The 18657-nt window shown below is 40.7% G+C and overlaps 1 protein-coding gene across 1 annotated transcript in view; it reads left to right on the top strand.

Annotated features, from left to right (window-relative positions):
• The window catches only part of LOC125599822, a 38151-nt gene extending 25440 nt beyond the window's left edge, over positions 1-12711 (top strand). The window contains exon 5 of the mRNA XM_048772893.1: positions 12522-12711. Coding sequence (XP_048628850.1) covers positions 12522-12711 — 190 coding nt within the window. The remainder of the gene's footprint in view (positions 1-12521) is intronic.
• The last annotated feature ends 5946 nt before the right edge of the window (positions 12712-18657 follow it).

Raw genomic sequence — 18657 nt, forward strand, 5'->3', positions numbered from 1 at the left:
GTTTTGAGCCTCTCTCTCTATTCTCTCACTAAAATCTCTTAATCTCTTTAATCTTCTCATCTGGTTATCCCTGATTAGTTGAATCATGCTCTAATACACAAAAGTGTATATGAAGAAGTTATCCCACTTTCAAATCAGGTGATTCCAGTTTCCCAGTTTGGGAATAGGACAGCTTCTTCGTCGTTCCAATCAAACCAGGATGAATCACTTTGTAAGAAGCTTGATTTTGATACATAAAGTGTTGGAGAATCACCAGGAAGTTGAATAAATCTCATAGGAGTTGGGATGAAGAAGTTATCCCACTTTCTAATCAGGTGATTCCAGTTTCCCAGTTTGGGAATAGGACAGCTTCTTCGTCGTTCCAATCAAACCAGGATGAATCACTTTGTAAGAAGCTTGATTTTGATACATAAAGTGTTGGAGAATCACCAGGAAGTTGAATAAATCTCATAGGAGTTGGGATGAAGAAGTTATCCCACTTTCAAATCAGGTGATTCCAGTTTCCCAGTTTGGGAATAGGACAGCTTCTTCGTCGTTCCAATCAAACCAGGATGAATCACTTTGTAAGAAGCTTGATTTGATACATAAAATGGTGGAGAAACACCAGGAAGTTGAATAAATCTCATAGGAGTTGGGATGAAGAAGTTATCCCACTTTATAATCAGGTGATTCCAGTTTCCCAGTTTGGGAATAGGACAGCTTCTTCGTCGTTCCAATCAAACCAGGATGAATCACTTTGTAAGAAGCTTGATTTGGATACATAAAGTGTTGGAGAATCACCAGGAAGTTGAATAAATCTCATAGGAGTTGGGATGAAGAAGTTATCCCACTTTCTAATCAGGTGATTCCAGTTTCCCAGTTTGGGAATAGGACAAGTTCTTCGTCGTTCCAATCAAACCAGGATGAATCACTTTGTAAGAAGCTTGATTTTGATACATAAAATGGTGGAGAAACACCAGGAAGTTGAATAAATCTCATAGGAGTTGGGATGAAGAAGTTATCCCACTTTCTAATCAGGTGATTCCAGTTTCCCAGTTTGGGAATAGGACAGCTTCTTCGTCGTTCCAATCAAACCAGGATGAATCACTTTGTAAGAAGCTTGATTTGGATACATAAAGGGTTGGAGAATCACCAGGAAGTTGAATAAATCTCATAGGAGTTGGGATGAAGAAGTTATCCCACTTTCTAATCAGGTGATTCCAGTTTCCCAGTTTGGGAATAGGACAAGTTCTTCGTCGTTCCAATCAAACCAGGATGAATCACTTTGTAAGAAGCTTGATTTTGATACATAAAATGGTGGAGAAACACCAGGAAGTTGAATAAATCTCATAGGAGTTGGGATGAAGAAGTTATCCCACTTTCTAATCAGGTGATTCCAGTTTCCCAGTTTGGGAATAGGACAGCTTCTCTGTCGTTCCAATCAAACCAGGATGAATCACTTTGTAAGAAGCTTGATTTGGATACATAAAGGGTTGGAGAAACACAAGGAAGTTGAATAAATCTCATAGGAGTTGGGATGAAGAAGTTATCCCACTTTCAAATCAGGTGATTCCAGTTTCCCAGTTTGGGAATAGGACAGCTTCTTCGTCGTTCCAATCAAACCAGGATGAATCACTTTGTAAGAAGCTTGATTTGGATACATAAAATGGTGGAGAAACACCAGGAAGTTGAATAAATCTCATAGGAGTTGGGATGAAGAAGTTATCCCACTTTCTAATCAGGTGATTCCAGTTTCCCAGTTTGGGAATAGGACAGCTTCTTCGTCGTTCCAATCAAACCAGGATGAATCACTTTGTAAGAAGCTTGATTTGGATACATAAAGTGTTGGAGAATCACCAGGAAGTTGAATAAATCTCATAGGAGTTGGGATGAAGAAGTTATCCCACTTTCTAATCAGGTGATTCCAGTTTCCCAGTTTGGGAATAGGACAGCTTCTTCGTCGTTCCAATCAAACCAGGATGAATCACTTTGTAAGAAGCTTGATTTGGATACATAAAATGGTGGAGAAACACCAGGAAGTTGAATAAATCTCATAGGAGTTGGGATGAAGAAGTTATCCCACTTTCTAATCAGGTGATTCCAGTTTCCCAGTTTGGGAATAGGACAGCTTCTTCGTCGTTCCAATCAAACCAGGATGAATCACTTTGTAAGAAGCTTGATTTGGATACATAAAGGGTTGGAGAATCACCAGGAAGTTGAATAAATCTCATAGGAGTTGGGATGAAGAAGTTATCCCACTTTCTAATCAGGTGATTCCAGTTTCCCAGTTTGGGAATAGGACAGCTTCTTCGTCGTTCCAATCAAACCAGGATGAATCACTTTGTAAGAAGCTTGATTTGGATACATAAAGTGTTGGAGAATCACCAGGAAGTTGAATAAATCTCATAGGAGTTGGGATGAAGAAGTTATCCCACTTTCAAATCAGGTGATTCCAGTTTCCCAGTTTGGGAATAGGACAGCTTCTTCGTCGTTCCAATCAAACCAGGATGAATCACTTTGTAAGAAGCTTGATTTGGATACATAAAGTGTTGGAGAATCACCAGGAAGTTGAATAAATCTCATAGGAGTTGGGATGAAGAAGTTATCCCACTTTCAAATCAGGTGATTCCAGTTTCCCAGTTTGGGAATAGGACAGCTTCTTCGTCGTTCCAATCAAACCAGGATGAATCACTTTGTAAGAAGCTTGATTTGGATACATAAAATGGTGGAGAAACACCAGGAAGTTGAATAAATCTCATAGGAGTTGGGATGAAGAAGTTATCCCACTTTCTAATCAGGTGATTCCAGTTTCCAGTTTGGGAATAGGACAGCTTCTTCGTCGTTCCAATCAAACCAGGATGAATCACTTTGTAAGAAGCTTGATTTGGATACATAAAATGGTGGAGAAACACCAGGAAGTTGAATAAATCTCATAGGAGTTGGGATGAAGAAGTTATCCCACTTTCAAATCAGGTGATTCCAGTTTCCCAGTTTGGGAATAGGACAGCTTCTTCGTCGTTCCAATCAAACCAGGATGAATCACTTTGTAAGAAGCTTGATTTGGATACATAAAATGGTGGAGAAACACCAGGAAGTTGAATAAATCTCATAGGAGTTGGGATGAAGAAGTTATCCCACTTTCTAATCAGGTGATTCCAGTTTCCCAGTTTGGGAATAGGACAGCTTCTTCGTCGTTCCAATCAAACCAGGATGAATCACTTTGTAAGAAGCTTGATTTGGATACATAAAGTGTTGGAGAATCACCAGGAAGTTGAATAAATCTCATAGGAGTTGGGATGAAGAAGTTATCCCACTTTCTAATCAGGTGATTCCAGTTTCCCAGTTTGGGAATAGGACAGCTTCTTCGTCGTTCCAATCAAACCAGGATGAATCACTTTGTAAGAAGCTTGATTTGGATACATAAAGGGTTGGAGAAACACCAGGAAGTTGAATAAATCTCATAGGAGTTGGGATGAAGAAGTTATCCCACTTTCTAATCAGGTGATTCCAGTTTCCCAGTTTGGGAATAGGACAGCTTCTTCGTCGTTCCAATCAAACCAGGATGAATCACTTTGTAAGAAGCTTGATTTGGATACATAAAGTGTTGGAGAATCACCAGGAAGTTGAATAAATCTCATAGGAGTTGGGATGAAGAAGTTATCCCACTTTCAAATCAGGTGATTCCAGTTTCCCAGTTTGGGAATAGGACAGCTTCTTCGTCGTTCCAATCAAACCAGGATGAATCACTTTGTAAGAAGCTTGATTTGGATACATAAAATGGTGGAGAAACACCAGGAAGTTGAATAAATCTCATAGGAGTTGGGATGAAGAAGTTATCCCACTTTCTAATCAGGTGATTCCAGTTTCCCAGTTTGGGAATAGGACAGCTTCTTCGTCGTTCCAATCAAACCAGGATGAATCACTTTGTAAGAAGCTTGATTTGGATACATAAAGTGTTGGAGAATCACCAGGAAGTTGAATAAATCTCATAGGAGTTGGGATGAAGAAGTTATCCCACTTTCTAATCAGGTGATTCCAGTTTCCCAGTTTGGGAATAGGACAGCTCTCTTCGTCGTTCCAATCAAACCAGGATGAATCACTTTGTAAGAAGCTTGATTTGGATACATAAAATGGTGGAGAAACACCAGGAAGTTGAATAAATCTCATAGGAGTTGGGATGAAGAAGTTATCCCACTTTCTAATCAGGTGATTCCAGTTTCCCAGTTTGGGAATAGGACAGCTTCTTCGTCGTTCCAATCAAACCAGGATGAATCACTTTGTAAGAAGCTTGATTTGGATACATAAAGGGTTGGAGAATCACCAGGAAGTTGAATAAATCTCATAGGAGTTGGGATGAAGAAGTTATCCCACTTTCTAATCAGGTGATTCCAGTTTCCCAGTTTGGGAATAGGACAGCTTCTTCGTCGTTCCAATCAAACCAGGATGAATCACTTTGTAAGAAGCTTGATTTGGATACATAAAATGGTGGAGAAACACCAGGAAGTTGAATAAATCTCATAGGAGTTGGGATGAAGAAGTTATCCCACTTTCTAATCAGGTGATTCCAGTTTCCCAGTTTGGGAATAGGACAGCTTCTTGTCGTTCCAATCAAACCAGGATGAATCACTTTGTAAGAAGCTTGATTTGGATACATAAAGGGTTGGAGAAACACCAGGAAGTTGAATAAATCTCATAGGAGTTGGGATGAAGAAGTTATCCCACTTTCAAATCAGGTGATTCCAGTTTCCCAGTTTGGGAATAGGACAGCTTCTTCGTCGTTCCAATCAAACCAGGATGAATCACTTTGTAAGAAGCTTGATTTGGATACATAAAATGGTGGAGAAACACCAGGAAGTTGAATAAATCTCATAGGAGTTGGGATGAAGAAGTTATCCCACTTTCTAATCAGGTGATTCCAGTTTCCCAGTTTGGGAATAGGACAGCTTCTTCGTCGTTCCAATCAAACCAGGATGAATCACTTTGTAAGAAGCTTGATTTGGATACATAAAGTGTTGGAGAATCACCAGGAAGTTGAATAAATCTCATAGGAGTTGGGATGAAGAAGTTATCCCACTTTCTAATCAGGTGATTCCAGTTTCCCAGTTTGGGAATAGGACAGCTTCTTCGTCGTTCCAATCAAACCAGGATGAATCACTTTGTAAGAAGCTTGATTTGGATACATAAAATGGTGGAGAAACACCAGGAAGTTGAATAAATCTCATAGGAGTTGGGATGAAGAAGTTATCCCACTTTCTAATCAGGTGATTCCAGTTTCCCAGTTTGGGAATAGGACAGCTTCTTCGTCGTTCCAATCAAACCAGGATGAATCACTTTGTAAGAAGCTTGATTTGGATACATAAAGGGTTGGAGAATCACCAGGAAGTTGAATAAATCTCATAGGAGTTGGGATGAAGAAGTTATCCCACTTTCTAATCAGGTGATTCCAGTTTCCCAGTTTGGGAATAGGACAGCTTCTTCGTCGTTCCAATCAAACCAGGATGAATCACTTTGTAAGAAGCTTGATTTGGATACATAAAGTGTTGGAGAATCACCAGGAAGTTGAATAAATCTCATAGGAGTTGGGATGAAGAAGTTATCCCACTTTCAAATCAGGTGATTCCAGTTTCCCAGTTTGGGAATAGGACAGCTTCTTCGTCGTTCCAATCAAACCAGGATGAATCACTTTGTAAGAAGCTTGATTTGGATACATAAAGTGTTGGAGAATCACCAGGAAGTTGAATAAATCTCATAGGAGTTGGGATGAAGAAGTTATCCCACTTTCAAATCAGGTGATTCCAGTTTCCCAGTTTGGGAATAGGACAGCTTCTTCGTCGTTCCAATCAAACCAGGATGAATCACTTTGTAAGAAGCTTGATTTGATACATAAAATGGTGGAGAAACACCAGGAAGTTGAATAAATCTCATAGGAGTTGGGATGAAGAAGTTATCCCACTTTCTAATCAGGTGATTCCAGTTTCCCAGTTTGGGAATAGGACAGCTTCTTCGTCGTTCCAATCAAACCAGGATGAATCACTTTGTAAGAAGCTTGATTTGGATACATAAAGTGGTGGAGAAACACCAGGAAGTTGAATAAATCTCATAGGAGTTGGGATGAAGAAGTTATCCCACTTTCAAATCAGGTGATTCCAGTTTCCCAGTTTGGGAATAGGACAGCTTCTTCGTCGTTCCAATCAAACCAGGATGAATCACTTTGTAAGAAGCTTGATTTGGATACATAAAATGGTGGAGAAACACCAGGAAGTTGAATAAATCTCATAGGAGTTGGGATGAAGAAGTTATCCCACTTTCTAATCAGGTGATTCCAGTTTCCCAGTTTGGGAATAGGACAGCTTCTTCGTCGTTCCAATCAAACCAGGATGAATCACTTTGTAAGAAGCTTGATTTGGATACATAAAGTGTTGGAGAATCACCAGGAAGTTGAATAAATCTCATAGGAGTTGGGATGAAGAAGTTATCCCACTTTCTAATCAGGTGATTCCAGTTTCCCAGTTTGGGAATAGGACAGCTTCTTCGTCGTTCCAATCAAACCAGGATGAATCACTTTGTAAGAAGCTTGATTTGGATACATAAAGGGTTGGAGAAACACCAGGAAGTTGAATAAATCTCATAGGAGTTGGGATGAAGAAGTTATCCCACTTTCAAATCAGGTGATTCCAGTTTCCCAGTTTGGGAATAGGACAGCTTCTTCGTCGTTCCAATCAAACCAGGATGAATCACTTTGTAAGAAGCTTGATTTGGATACATAAAGTGTTGGAGAATCACCAGGAAGTTGAATAAATCTCATAGGAGTTGGGATGAAGAAGTTATCCCACTTTCAAATCAGGTGATTCCAGTTTCCCAGTTTGGGAATAGGACAGCTTCTTCGTCGTTCCAATCAAACCAGGATGAATCACTTTGTAAGAAGCTTGATTTGGATACATAAAGTGTTGGAGAATCACCAGGAAGTTGAATAAATCTCATAGGAGTTGGGATGAAGAAGTTATCCCACTTTCAAATCAGGTGATTCCAGTTTCCCAGTTTGGGAATAGGACAGCTTCTTCGTCGTTCCAATCAAACCAGGATGAATCACTTTGTAAGAAGCTTGATTTGGATACATAAAGTGTTGGAGAATCACCAGGAAGTTGAATAAATCTCATAGGAGTTGGGATGAAGAAGTTATCCCACTTTCTAATCAGGTGATTCCAGTTTCCCAGTTTGGGAATAGGACAGCTTCTTCGTCGTTCCAATCAAACCAGGATGAATCACTTTGTAAGAAGCTTGATTTGGATACATAAAGTGTTGGAGAATCACCAGGAAGTTGAATAAATCTCATAGGAGTTGGGATGAAGAAGTTATCCCACTTTCTAATCAGGTGATTCCAGTTTCCCAGTTTGGGAATAGGACAGCTTCTTCGTCGTTCCAATCAAACCAGGATGAATCACTTTGTAAGAAGCTTGATTTGGATACATAAAGTGTTGGAGAATCACCAGGAAGTTGAATAAATCTCATAGGAGTTGGGATGAAGAAGTTATCCCACTTTCTAATCAGGTGATTCCAGTTTCCCAGTTTGGGAATAGGACAGCTTCTTCGTCGTTCCAATCAAACCAGGATGAATCACTTTGTAAGAAGCTTGATTTGGATACATAAAATGGTGGAGAAACACCAGGAAGTTGAATAAATCTCATAGGAGTTGGGATGAAGAAGTTATCCCACTTTCTAATCAGGTGATTCCAGTTTCCCAGTTTGGGAATAGGACAGCTTCTTCGTCGTTCCAATCAAACCAGGATGAATCACTTTGTAAGAAGCTTGATTTGGATACATAAAGGGTTGGAGAATCACCAGGAAGTTGAATAAATCTCATAGGAGTTGGGATGAAGAAGTTATCCCACTTTCTAATCAGGTGATTCCAGTTTCCCAGTTTGGGAATAGGACAGCTTCTTCGTCGTTCCAATCAAACCAGGATGAATCACTTTGTAAGAAGCTTGATTTGGATACATAAAGTGTTGGAGAATCACCAGGAAGTTGAATAAATCTCATAGGAGTTGGGATGAAGAAGTTATCCCACTTTCAAATCAGGTGATTCCAGTTTCCCAGTTTGGGAATAGGACAGCTTCTTCGTCGTTCCAATCAAACCAGGATGAATCACTTTGTAAGAAGCTTGATTTGGATACATAAAGTGTTGGAGAATCACCAGGAAGTTGAATAAATCTCATAGGAGTTGGGATGAAGAAGTTATCCCACTTTCAAATCAGGTGATTCCAGTTTCCCAGTTTGGGAATAGGACAGCTTCTTCGTCGTTCCAATCAAACCAGGATGAATCACTTTGTAAGAAGCTTGATTTGGATACATAAAATGGTGGAGAAACACCAGGAAGTTGAATAAATCTCATAGGAGTTGGGATGAAGAAGTTATCCCACTTTCTAATCAGGTGATTCCAGTTTCCCAGTTTGGGAATAGGACAGCTTCTTCGTCGTTCCAATCAAACCAGGATGAATCACTTTGTAAGAAGCTTGATTTGGATACATAAATGGTGGAGAAACACCAGGAAGTTGAATAAATCTCATAGGAGTTGGGATGAAGAAGTTATCCCACTTTCAAATCAGGTGATTCCAGTTTCCCAGTTTGGGAATAGGACAGCTTCTTCGTCGTTCCAATCAAACCAGGATGAATCACTTTGTAAGAAGCTTGATTTGGATACATAAAATGGTGGGGAAACACCAGGATGTTGAATAAATCTCATAGGAGTTGGGATGAAGAAGTTATCCCACTTTCTAATCAGGTGATTCCAGTCAAACCAGGATGAGTCACTTTGTAAGAAGCTTGATTTGGATACATAAAGTGTTGGAGAATCACCAGGAAGTTGAATAAATCTCATAGGAGTTGGGATGAAGAAGTTATCCCACTTTAAATCAGGTGATTCCAGTTTCCCAGTTTGGGAATAGGACAGCTTCTCTGTCGTTCCAATCAAACCAGGATGAATCACTTTGTAAGAAGCTTGATTTGGATACATAAAGTGTTGGAGAATCACCAGGAAGTTGAATAAATCTCATAGGAGTTGGGATGAAGAAGTTATCCCACTTTCTAATCAGGTGATTCCAGTTTCCCAGTTTGGGAATAGGACAGCTTCTTCGTCGTTCCAATCAAACCAGGATGAATCACTTTGTAAGAAGCTTGATTTTGATACATAAAATGGTGGAGAAACACCAGGAAGTTGAATAAATCTCATAGGAGTTGGGATGAAGAAGTTATCCCACTTTCTAATCAGGTGATTCCAGTTTCCCAGTTTGGGAATAGGACAGCTTCTTCGTCGTTCCAATCAAACCAGGATGAATCACTTTGTAAGAAGCTTGATTTGGATACATAAAGGGTTGGAGAATCACCAGGAAGTTGAATAAATCTCATAGGAGTTGGGATGAAGAAGTTATCCCACTTTCTAATCAGGTGATTCCAGTTTCCCAGTTTGGGAATAGGACAGCTTCTTCGTCGTTCCAATCAAACCAGGATGAATCACTTTGTAAGAAGCTTGATTTGGATACATAAAGTGTTGGAGAATCACCAGGAAGTTGAATAAATCTCATAGGAGTTGGGATGAAGAAGTTATCCCACTTTCAAATCAGGTGATTCCAGTTTCCCAGTTTGGGAATAGGACAGCTTCTTCGTCGTTCCAATCAAACCAGGATGAATCACTTTGTAAGAAGCTTGATTTGGATACATAAAGTGTTGGAGAATCACCAGGAAGTTGAATAAATCTCATAGGAGTTGGGATGAAGAAGTTATCCCACTTTCAAATCAGGTGATTCCAGTTTCCCAGTTTGGGAATAGGACAGCTTCTTCGTCGTTCCAATCAAACCAGGATGAATCACTTTGTAAGAAGCTTGATTTGGATACATAAAGTGGTGGAGAAACACCAGGAAGTTGAAATCTAATCAGGTGATTCCAGTTTCCCAGTTTGGGAATAGGACAGCTTCTTCGTCGTTCCAATCAAACCAGGATGAATCACTTTGTAAGAAGCTTGATTTGGATACATAAAATGGTGGAGAAACACCAGGAAGTTGAATAAATCTCATAGGAGTTGGGATGAAGAAGTTATCCCACTTTCAAATCAGGTGATTCCAGTTTCCCAGTTTGGGAATAGGACAGCTTCTTCGTCGTTCCAATCAAACCAGGATGAATCACTTTGTAAGAAGCTTGATTTGGATACATAAAATGGTGGAGAAACACCAGGAAGTTGAATAAATCTCATAGGAGTTGGGATGAAGAAGTTATCCCACTTTCTAATCAGGTGATTCCAGTTTCCCAGTTTGGGAATAGGACAGCTTCTTCGTCGTTCCAATCAAACCAGGATGAATCACTTTGTAAGAAGCTTGATTTGGATACATAAAGTGGTGGAGAAACACCAGGAAGTTGAATAAATCTCATAGGAGTTGGGATGAAGAAGTTATCCCACTTTCTAATCAGGTGATTCCAGTTTCCCAGTTTGGGAATAGGACAGCTTCTTCGTCGTTCCAATCAAACCAGGATGAATCACTTTGTAAGAAGCTTGATTTGGATACATAAAGTGTTGGAGAATCACCAGGAAGTTGAATAAATCTCATAGGAGTTGGGATGAAGAAGTTATCCCACTTTCAAATCAGGTGATTCCAGTTTCCCAGTTTGGGAATAGGACAGCTTCTTCGTCGTTCCAATCAAACCAGGATGAATCACTTTGTAAGAAGCTTGATTTGGATACATAAAGTGTTGGAGAATCACCAGGAAGTTGAATAAATCTCATAGGAGTTGGGATGAAGAAGTTATCCCACTTTCAAATCAGGTGATTCCAGTTTCCCAGTTTGGGAATAGGACAGCTTCTTCGTCGTTCCAATCAAACCAGGATGAATCACTTTGTAAGAAGCTTGATTTGGATACATAAAGTGTTGGAGAATCACCAGGAAGTTGAATAAATCTCATAGGAGTTGGGATGAAGAAGTTATCCCACTTTCTAATCAGGTGATTCCAGTTTCCCAGTTTGGGAATAGGACAGCTTCTTCGTCGTTCCAATCAAACCAGGATGAATCACTTTGTAAGAGGCTTGATTTTGATATGAGGTTTTCAGAGTACCAGTACTTGAGTGATGTAAGAACAGATGAGAGATTGTTGTATGATGAAGTATGAAGAATAGAAATGAGTTTAAGAGAATCAAAGAGAGTATGGGAGAGACTGAGAGACTAGGAACGTGTATGGGAGATTAGAGAGAGACTTAGTAACAAGATTAAGAGACTTAGTAACCAGAGAATAAGAACCAAGAACAAGTTTATGAAGAAGAGAGACTCTCTCAGCTTAAGGGTTACAAAATGAACATAAAAGGCTTATATATGCCTTTACACAATTCAGATCACAAACCTAGATCCTAAGGCTGTAATTAAAAGATATAATGGATGGTAAGGATGAGAGAAGACTGGTCTTGATGTGGCTGGAGCTAGCTGGCGACTTGACTCAAGGTAAAGGGCTCAGATTGCTTCATTTGAATGAAGGGAGGAGATTGGTCTTGCTGTAAAGGTAAAGCACCTTTACCTTTCCAGCTTGCACATACAGCTCACTCTGATCCCTTTGGTATATTCCCTTTCCCTCTCACACTTCAACGGTCACTATAGGAAAGGATAGAATCAGAGTGAACCGCCCTCACATTGCACATCTTGATTTGGGCTGAACCGGATGACTTGGGCGTGTGGAGTGGCCGTACGGTTGATGGTACGGACCTCCTGTCCGTACCACTATCCCTAACTATGCACATTGCCTTATCTCCTTCTTGACTGATCCCAAACACCTTCATGATTCACCCTAGACCGTACAAGGCCGTACTGAACGCCCTATCTTTGCACCACACTTCCATCTTCTCTCTAACTCCTTCACAGCCTTCACATGATCAGTCTAAGTCTTTCCTAGACTTAACTTCACAAGATAACTACTTCAGAACACCTCTGAAGCTTCATTGAACTCTTCTGGACATCTTCAAGAGCTTGCCCTATTGTTGTACAAGCTCTATCTTCTCTTCAGTTCAACACTCCCCCTCAAGCTTGACTTTAGGAGATCCTAAGCCAAGCTTGGAACTCTGAAGAGTCTCCCTCATTAAAAACCTTACAAGGAAAACCCATTGGGACAAAACCCTGCAAGGGAAAAAGAGTAGAGCTCTCCAAAGCCTAGGGATTGGCCAGTGAACTCTTGTGCCTTAGAACCAGTGTGGTTGGACACAAGAAGTTCTGGATCACGGCCTAAACTGGTGCAGCAACTCCACAAGACTTTGCGCACTCAACAACTCAGCTTCACCTCTTCATGGAACTGGTTTGAGGTCTCCCCCTCTCAACTGACTTCACAGCCTTCTTAGAGAAGCTAGGACACGACCAGATTCTTCTTTGATGAGACTCAAGCACTTGTACCTGATACATTATCCCAAAGGTGCATCAGTACTTATCAAGAGACATCACACAATCCATTCAATCATTTTAAGTATCATTTCTAGACTTTAGAATTGAAATGATGAATGTATTGAATTGAATTGAGCTTAGGACACTTCCCTTTTGTTTAGATGAGTTCCCACTCGGCCATTGCACCATCTCCATGGCATCACCAGCTTCTTGGAAAGGCAGAATGGATTCATCAGCTACTCATCAATCACTTCACCATAGAAGCCGCTTTGATCAGTTCACCTTCACCCTTAGACTGCCTAGAATAGCTCCGGCTGATGATCCTGTGTAGGAGCCTTTGCAAAGACTTGTTACTGACCATGGATCATATGCATTAAGACTCCCCCTCAAGCTTAGAACCGTGACTAGAAGGAGCTAAGCTTGTGATGATCATATGCATCCCCATGGTCTTATAACTATCAGTCTTTCATGATAGCTTTCTTCTTGTGAGTTAACTCTCTTCCTTAACCAGGAACTAGGGTGTTTGAATTACCATAGAGAGACTCACAAGACACACTTCTCATTGCATAATGACCCATGCTACACTTCCTGTAGTCTTTGGACTGGATATGTCCAATGGTATTATGCAATGGCCATCTCTCATTGCATAATCAATCACACTACACTTCCTGTAGATTATGGACTAACATGTCCTAGTGATGATATGCAATGGCACAAGACCTTTGTCTCTACATTCTTGGCTGTTGGCGAGTTACATGTATCACTTTCCTTGTGTACCTAACACCACCACAACTCAATGCAAGATCAGATCATCCCATTGGGATCAAACCAAGATAATTATCCTGTTTGATCACCAATGCCACAGCAATATATAAACCTTGAAACAAGCCAATCAATCAAGGCAAGAACAAGCAGATTTCAATCTCTAAAATGACAATGCAAGCTTTACCAATACATTGACAATTTAGGCTCATTTTTAAATGCATCAATTCATGAATGCACAATCCTAAAGCATTAACTATATGAATGCAACAGGTTCAATCCATGAGACATATTAAAGCTATGCACAACAGTTTCAATCAAAACCAATGATGCAAGCAACTTAGACAATTTCTAATTGATGCTAGACTTTCATTGATGGATTAAACATAGGCATTAGCATCAGTACACACTCGGATTGAACTTAGACAATATGAGACATGCTTATGTATGCAAAACAGCTTTTCAAACATGATGCAAGCAGTAGAGACATTCTACTCAATTCTACAACACATTCATGATGATTCAAGCTATGGCAACACACAAGACAATGCAATAACAAGACATGAGATTCTGGGACTCTAGACACCACTCACAGCACAATAAATAAAGACACAAGCTCTTATTAAGGGTTAGGAGGTTTGCTTACAAACAAGAGATCCGAGCTGATCTCTTGAACCTCCATGGGCACGGTTCACTTGAACTTGGCAGGTTTGAGGCTTGGATTCAGTATCCAACACCTCTCCTTGGTGTGCCCATCCCTCTTGCAATGCTCACACTTCAGGCCTCTTCTATCCCCCTTCTTGTACACCGGCTTCATGGACTGAGAGCTTCCTTCAGCGTGTGAAGCAAAGGTAAGTGGTTCCTTTGCTCCAAACAATCCGTGTGAGCCCTCCTCCTTTTGGACTTGAGCACACACTTCTTCAAGGGTAGGTAGCTTCTCAGACCTCAGTAGATGTTTGGTGAGGTCGCTGAAGGCGGGACTGAGAGTTAGGAGCAGCCCGAATACTTTATCTTGCTCCCTTCTTTCATTCAACACATCCGGCTCAACTGATTGAGGTCTAAGCATCTCTAGCTCAGACCAAAGGGCTCTGAACTTTCCTAGATGAGTAGTGAACTCCTATTCTTCTTGGAACATGTTGTTGATAGCCTTCTTGATCTCAAAGACTCGGCTGAGGTTGGACAGGTTCCCATAGATCTTCTTAAGTGTACTCCAAAGCTCTTTAGCACTCTTACAGTAGGAGTAGGCGTCAAGAATGGAAGGATCCAGGGAGCTTTGGAGTATGGAGAGGACAGTGAGGTCTTCTTGTAGCCATCTGTCTTCAGAGACCGGTTTGGAACTTGCTTCACCTTCAGCTTGTGTGGCGACATCTTTGGAGCGGTTTGGAGCATCTGAAATGCAATGGCTCCATAAACCCTTTCCTCCTATGGCTGTCTTGGCTAGGCGTGACCAGAGAAGGTAGTTGGGGCCTTTGAGAGTGACTGGGATGACAATGGCTCTTTTGGACTCCATCTTGAGGCTGGAAAGAGCAAGACTGTCAAGGAACTTCTTCAAAGGCTGGCGCTTGGGAGCTGAGTGAACTGAGCTGAACTGGCGTGAGCTGGAGCTTGCGTTTGTTGCGGAAGTCTTCACCAGGAGTCTGAGCAACCTGGCTCTGATACCATATGAGGTTTTCAGAGTACCAGTACTTGAGTGATGTAAGAACAGATGAGAGATTGTTGTATGATGAAGTATGAAGAATAGAAATGAGTTTAAGAGAATCAAAGAGAGTATGGGAGAGACTGAGAGACTAGGAACGTGTATGGGAGATTAGAGAGACTTAGTAACAAGATTAAGAGACTTAGTAACCAGAGAATAAGAACCAAGAACAAGTTTATGAAGAAGAGAGACTCTCTCAGCTTAAGGGTTACAAAATGAACATAAGAGGCTTATATATGCCTTTACACAATTCAGATCACAAACCTAGATCCTAAGGCTGTAATTAAAAGATAGAATGGATGGTAAGGATGAGAGAAGACTGGTCTTGATGTGGCTGGAGCTAGCTGGCGACTTGACTCAAGGTAAAGGGCTCAGATTGCTTCATTTGAATGAAGGGAGGAGATTGGTCTTGCTGTAAAGGTAAAGCACCTTTACCTTTCCAGCTTGCACATACAGCTCACTCTGATCCCTTTGGTATATTCCCTTTCCCTCTCACACTTCAACGGTCACTATAGGAAAGGATAGAATCAGAGTGAACCGCCCTCACATTGCACATCTTGATTTGGGCTGAACCGGATGACTTGGGCGTGTGGAGTGGCCGTACGGTTGATGGTACGGACCTCCTGTCCGTAACACTATCCCTAACTATGCACATTGCCTTATCTCCTTGTTGACTGATCCCAAACACCTTCATGATTCACCCTAGACCGTACAAGGCCGTACTGAACGCCCTATCTTTGCACCACACTTCCATCTTCTCTCTAACTCCTTCACAGCCTTCACATGATCAGTCTAAGTCTTTCCTAGACTTAACTTCACAAGATAACTACTTCAGAACACCTCTGAAGCTTCATTGAACTCTTCTGGACATCTTCTAGAGCTTGCCCTATTGTTGTACAAGCTCTATCTTCTCTTCAGTTCAACATTTGATACATAAAGTGTTGGAGAATCACCAGGAAGTTGAAAAAAATCTCATAGGAGTTGGGATGAAGAAGTTATCCCACTTTCTAATCAGGTGATTCCAGTTTCCCAGTTCGGGAATAGGACAGCTTCTCCGTCGTTCCAATCAAACCAGGATGAGTCACTTTGTAAGAAGCTTGATTTGGATACATAAAGTGTTGGAGAATCACCAGGAAGTTGAATAAATCTCATAGGAGTTGTAATACGTCCCTAGATTGCTTCTCTGGATAGTATGGGATAGATCCTTGCTAGAACGAATCAAAGACTCAAGCTCTACAAGGTTGTGGATCGATTGGTGACACAAGAGGCTGCGGAAAGGCTCCTTGATACTCCTAAGTGACTAGATCGGATATGACACACCGAGATAGACACTCTTGGGTTGTTGGATACTACACACCAACAAGAACACTCAACAACTCGCGGACAAGCAGTAGAGAGAACAAAGAAAAGGTTTATGATAAAAGATAATTGATTATTGATAAGGGGTTCAAAGTACACTTATATAAGAGAAGTTGGAACAGACTCCAAGCTTCTCGAAAACTATCAAGAGAGTAAAGGCACACGCTCTCTTGAAAATAGAAACAAATGACAAGTTTGAAAATAAAACATGAAATGAAAGACTTATTATAACATAAGGTTGATCCGGGATAAGGTTGGATCGAGATCATCAACTAAGAGATTTGAGAAGCAAATCTATGGCCTCGTTAAAAACCTATCTTTGGAAAACCCATTGGGACAAAACCAAAGATAGGGAAAAAGAGCACACATAGTTTGCTTGCTTAGTTGATGATCAGCTTGATGGTGAAGTTGCTTGAATGGTGATAAGTGTGTCTTGGTTGATCAAGCTTCTACCAAGACATTCCTCTTGCTTCCATGACCTCTTAACCAATCCTCCAATAACTTGCGTGAGCTTCCTTGATCTTGATCGAGTCATAGGTCCTTTAGGCAAGGCTAGAACATCTCCATCAGTCGGCTTATCCAGATCCTCATCATCTCCATTAGATAGTTGGTCCATGATCACATCATCCCCTCCCTCTTGAAAAGGATTTGACCTCAAATCTGGCTCATCTGCAACAAAAGGGATCAAGTCAGTAACATTGAAGCTATCACTTATGTCGTACTTACCTTGCAGATCAAGTTTGTAGGCATTGTCATTGATCCTCTTGGTGACTTCAAAAGGGCCATCAATCCTCGGCATTAGCTTAGACTTCCTCTCTTTTGGAAACCTTTCTTTCCTCAAGTGAACCCATACTTGATCTCCAACTTCAAAGATCATCTCACGCCTTCCCTTGTTGGCTTGTTTGGCGTATTGCTTAGTTTTCTCTTCTAGATTGCGCTTAGCTTGCTCATGAATCTGCTGAACCATCTCAGCTTTCTTTTTCCCATCCATACTAACCCTTTCACACTCAGGTAAAGGTATTAGATCCAAAGGTGAGATGGGATTGAACCCATAAACAATTTCAAACGGAGAAAACTTAGAAGCAGAATGCATAGCATGATTGTATGCAAATTCACAATGAGGTAAGTAATCTTCCCATGATTTCAAGTTCTTTTTAATGAATGCACGCAGGAGAGTACCTAAGGTTCTATTAACTACTTCAGTCTGCCCATCAGTTTGTGGATGACAAGTAGTAGAAAACAATAGCTTAGTTCCTAGTTTAGACCACAATGTTTTCCAAAAGTAGCTAAGGAATTTAGTATCTCTATCTGAAACTATAGTCCTAGGCATTCCATGCAAACGTACCACTTCTTTAAAGAACAAATTAGCTACATGTAATGCATCATCAGTCTTATTGCAAGCTATGAAATGTGCCATTTTAGAGAATCTATCAACAACCACAAAGATAGAATCCTTTCCAGTCCTAGTTCTAGGCAAACCCATAACAAAATCCATAGATATATCATTCCAAGGATGAGTAGGAATAGGCAAAGGAGTATACAAACCGTGAGGTTGAACTTTAGACTTTGCAAGCTTGCAAGTTGTGCACCTTCCACAGATTCTCTCCACATCTCTTTTCATATGCGGCCAATAGAAGTGATCCTGCAAAACTTTAAGGGTTTTTGCTATACCAAAATGACCCATCAAGCTTCCTCCATGGGATTCCCTGACAAATAGATCTCTTAAAGAGCAATTAGGCACACATAAACGATTGTCATAGAATAAGAATCCATCATGCCTAAAATAATGTCCTGAAGCATACTTAGCACATGATTTATAAGCTTCTTGAAAGTCAGGATCAGATTCATACATTTCTTTAATCTGCTCAAAGCCTAGCAACTTAGCATCAAGAGTAGTTAAGAGGACATACCTTCGGGATAGTGCATCAGCAACTATATTCTCCTTACCTTGTTTGTATTTGATCACATACGGGAAGGTTTCAATGAATTCTACCCATCTAGCATGTCTCTTGCTGAGCTTACTTTGTCCTTTGAGATACTTGAGAGATTCATGGTCGGTGTGAATGACAAACTCCTTTGGCCAGAGATAATGCTGCCAAGTCTGTAGAGCTCTCACCAAGGCGTAGAGTTCTTTGTCATAAGTGGCATAGTTGAGAGTAGCTCCACTGAGTTTCTCACTGAAATAAGCAATAGGTCTTTTATCCTGCATCAACACAGCACCAATTCCAATTCCTGAGGCATCACATTCTATTTCAAATGTTTTAGAAAAATCAGGAAGTATGAGAAGAGGAGATTGAGTAAGCTTCTCTTTAAGGAGTTGGAATGCGGCTTCCTGAGCTTCTCCCCACTTGAATCCTACATCCTTCTTGATTATCTCAGTTAGGGGAGCTGCTAGAGTGCTGAAATCCTTCACAAAGCGCCTATAGAAACCTGCCAGTCCATGAAAACTCCTTACTTCTC

The sequence above is a fragment of the Brassica napus genome, unplaced genomic scaffold (genome assembly GCF_020379485.1).
Source record: "Brassica napus cultivar Da-Ae unplaced genomic scaffold, Da-Ae ScsIHWf_2004;HRSCAF=2652, whole genome shotgun sequence".
NCBI lineage: Eukaryota > Viridiplantae > Streptophyta > Magnoliopsida > Brassicales > Brassicaceae > Brassica > Brassica napus.